Genomic DNA, 1,170 nt, shown 5'->3' with positions numbered 1-1,170 from the left:
AAAAGCTTACGCTGGCCGATAATGGCAAACGACCATCAGTTTCCTGCCACCATTGCACTTTGTAGCAATACCACAGCCAATTTTGTACGTTTTACCCCAAGCCATCTGAATATAAACGTTACAAACAAAATTTACAGTAGTCTATTCCCTGAATATATAGGTCATCCAAATTAATATTCAACTTTACCCTTCAAATCAAGGTTGAATTTCTAGAATTGCTCCAAAAGCAACATTTTAGCTCAACATTTTGGCTTGAGAAATGACTTCCCACATCTTGCTTGATACAAATCAAGAAAAAAAGCCGATCAATCTTTGCCTTTACAGAAAGTATGCTTAACTAAATGTTGCACTGAGCTGTTCCAATTTTTCGAATGTTTTTTTCGAGATCTCATGAATTTATGCTTATAACTGTTAGCAGTCCACCTACTATCTCAAGTTTAGAGTGATAAGTTGGGAAGGCATTACATTTTAAGCTTGTAATCAACTGAAGTCTCTGACATTTCTTGAGTATGACACACCTTGCAGCAGAAATATCAGTTGACTTATATATGCAAAAATATTACTGAATGCCTTCGAAATTTTATCACATTTAATATGAAGTGTAGCATGATTTATTCGAATTTGAAACACTTTTGGAAAGTATCGAATGGATTGAACTCTTCCTATAAAATCTTTTTACCTGTGTGAAATGCAAAACATCTTGTCTGGAAACTTGAGCAGTCAAATTATTTGAAGGATTAGATCCGTATCGTTTCGGAAGTTCTGACCACCAACTTTCACCGGCTTTTGTACCAGCATATCTTCTTAGAGCTGGAAAGAAGATTTCATTTTTTAGACTTCATCATTTATTCATTTTTTGATCCGACTTTCGTACACGCTAAAGACGTGTTTCTATCAGAAAAATTTCTGAACTTCAAATGATTTAAATATGCATTAAATGAACCTTCAACACCTGCTGAAGACCAGAAATCATAGATATTTTCACCGATATCCTTTCTTTGTTCTTTTGGTGGGTCTCCAGAGACACATCTATCTGCCCGTTTTTGCGCGGAATGTTCCAACGAACAACTCCATCTCTGAACGAACTCGGGGAATTAGTAATTAATGACTAACATTAGCACTAAGTAATCTAATCCTTTCAATACGTTTAGAAAAATTATTCAGTACATC

The 1,170-nt window shown here is 35.0% G+C and overlaps 1 protein-coding gene across 1 annotated transcript; it reads right to left on the bottom strand.

Annotated features, from left to right (window-relative positions):
* Positions 1 to 10: 10 nt before the first annotated feature.
* Positions 11 to 1,076, bottom strand: LOAG_19196 (hypothetical protein; the record flags this gene model as incomplete). Its single annotated transcript, XM_020451849.1, has 3 exons — positions 11 to 105; positions 680 to 810; positions 944 to 1,076. Coding segments are annotated over 3 exons (357 nt in total), but the record flags the coding sequence as incomplete, so codon positions are not given.
* Positions 1,077 to 1,170: the final 94 nt, after the last annotated feature.

This window comes from Loa loa, assembly GCF_000183805.2.
Source record: "Loa loa unplaced genomic scaffold supercont3.2942, whole genome shotgun sequence".
In the NCBI taxonomy this organism is placed as follows: Eukaryota; Metazoa; Nematoda; class Chromadorea; order Rhabditida; family Onchocercidae; genus Loa; species Loa loa.
This window is presented reverse-complemented; position numbering and strand designations above follow the sequence as displayed.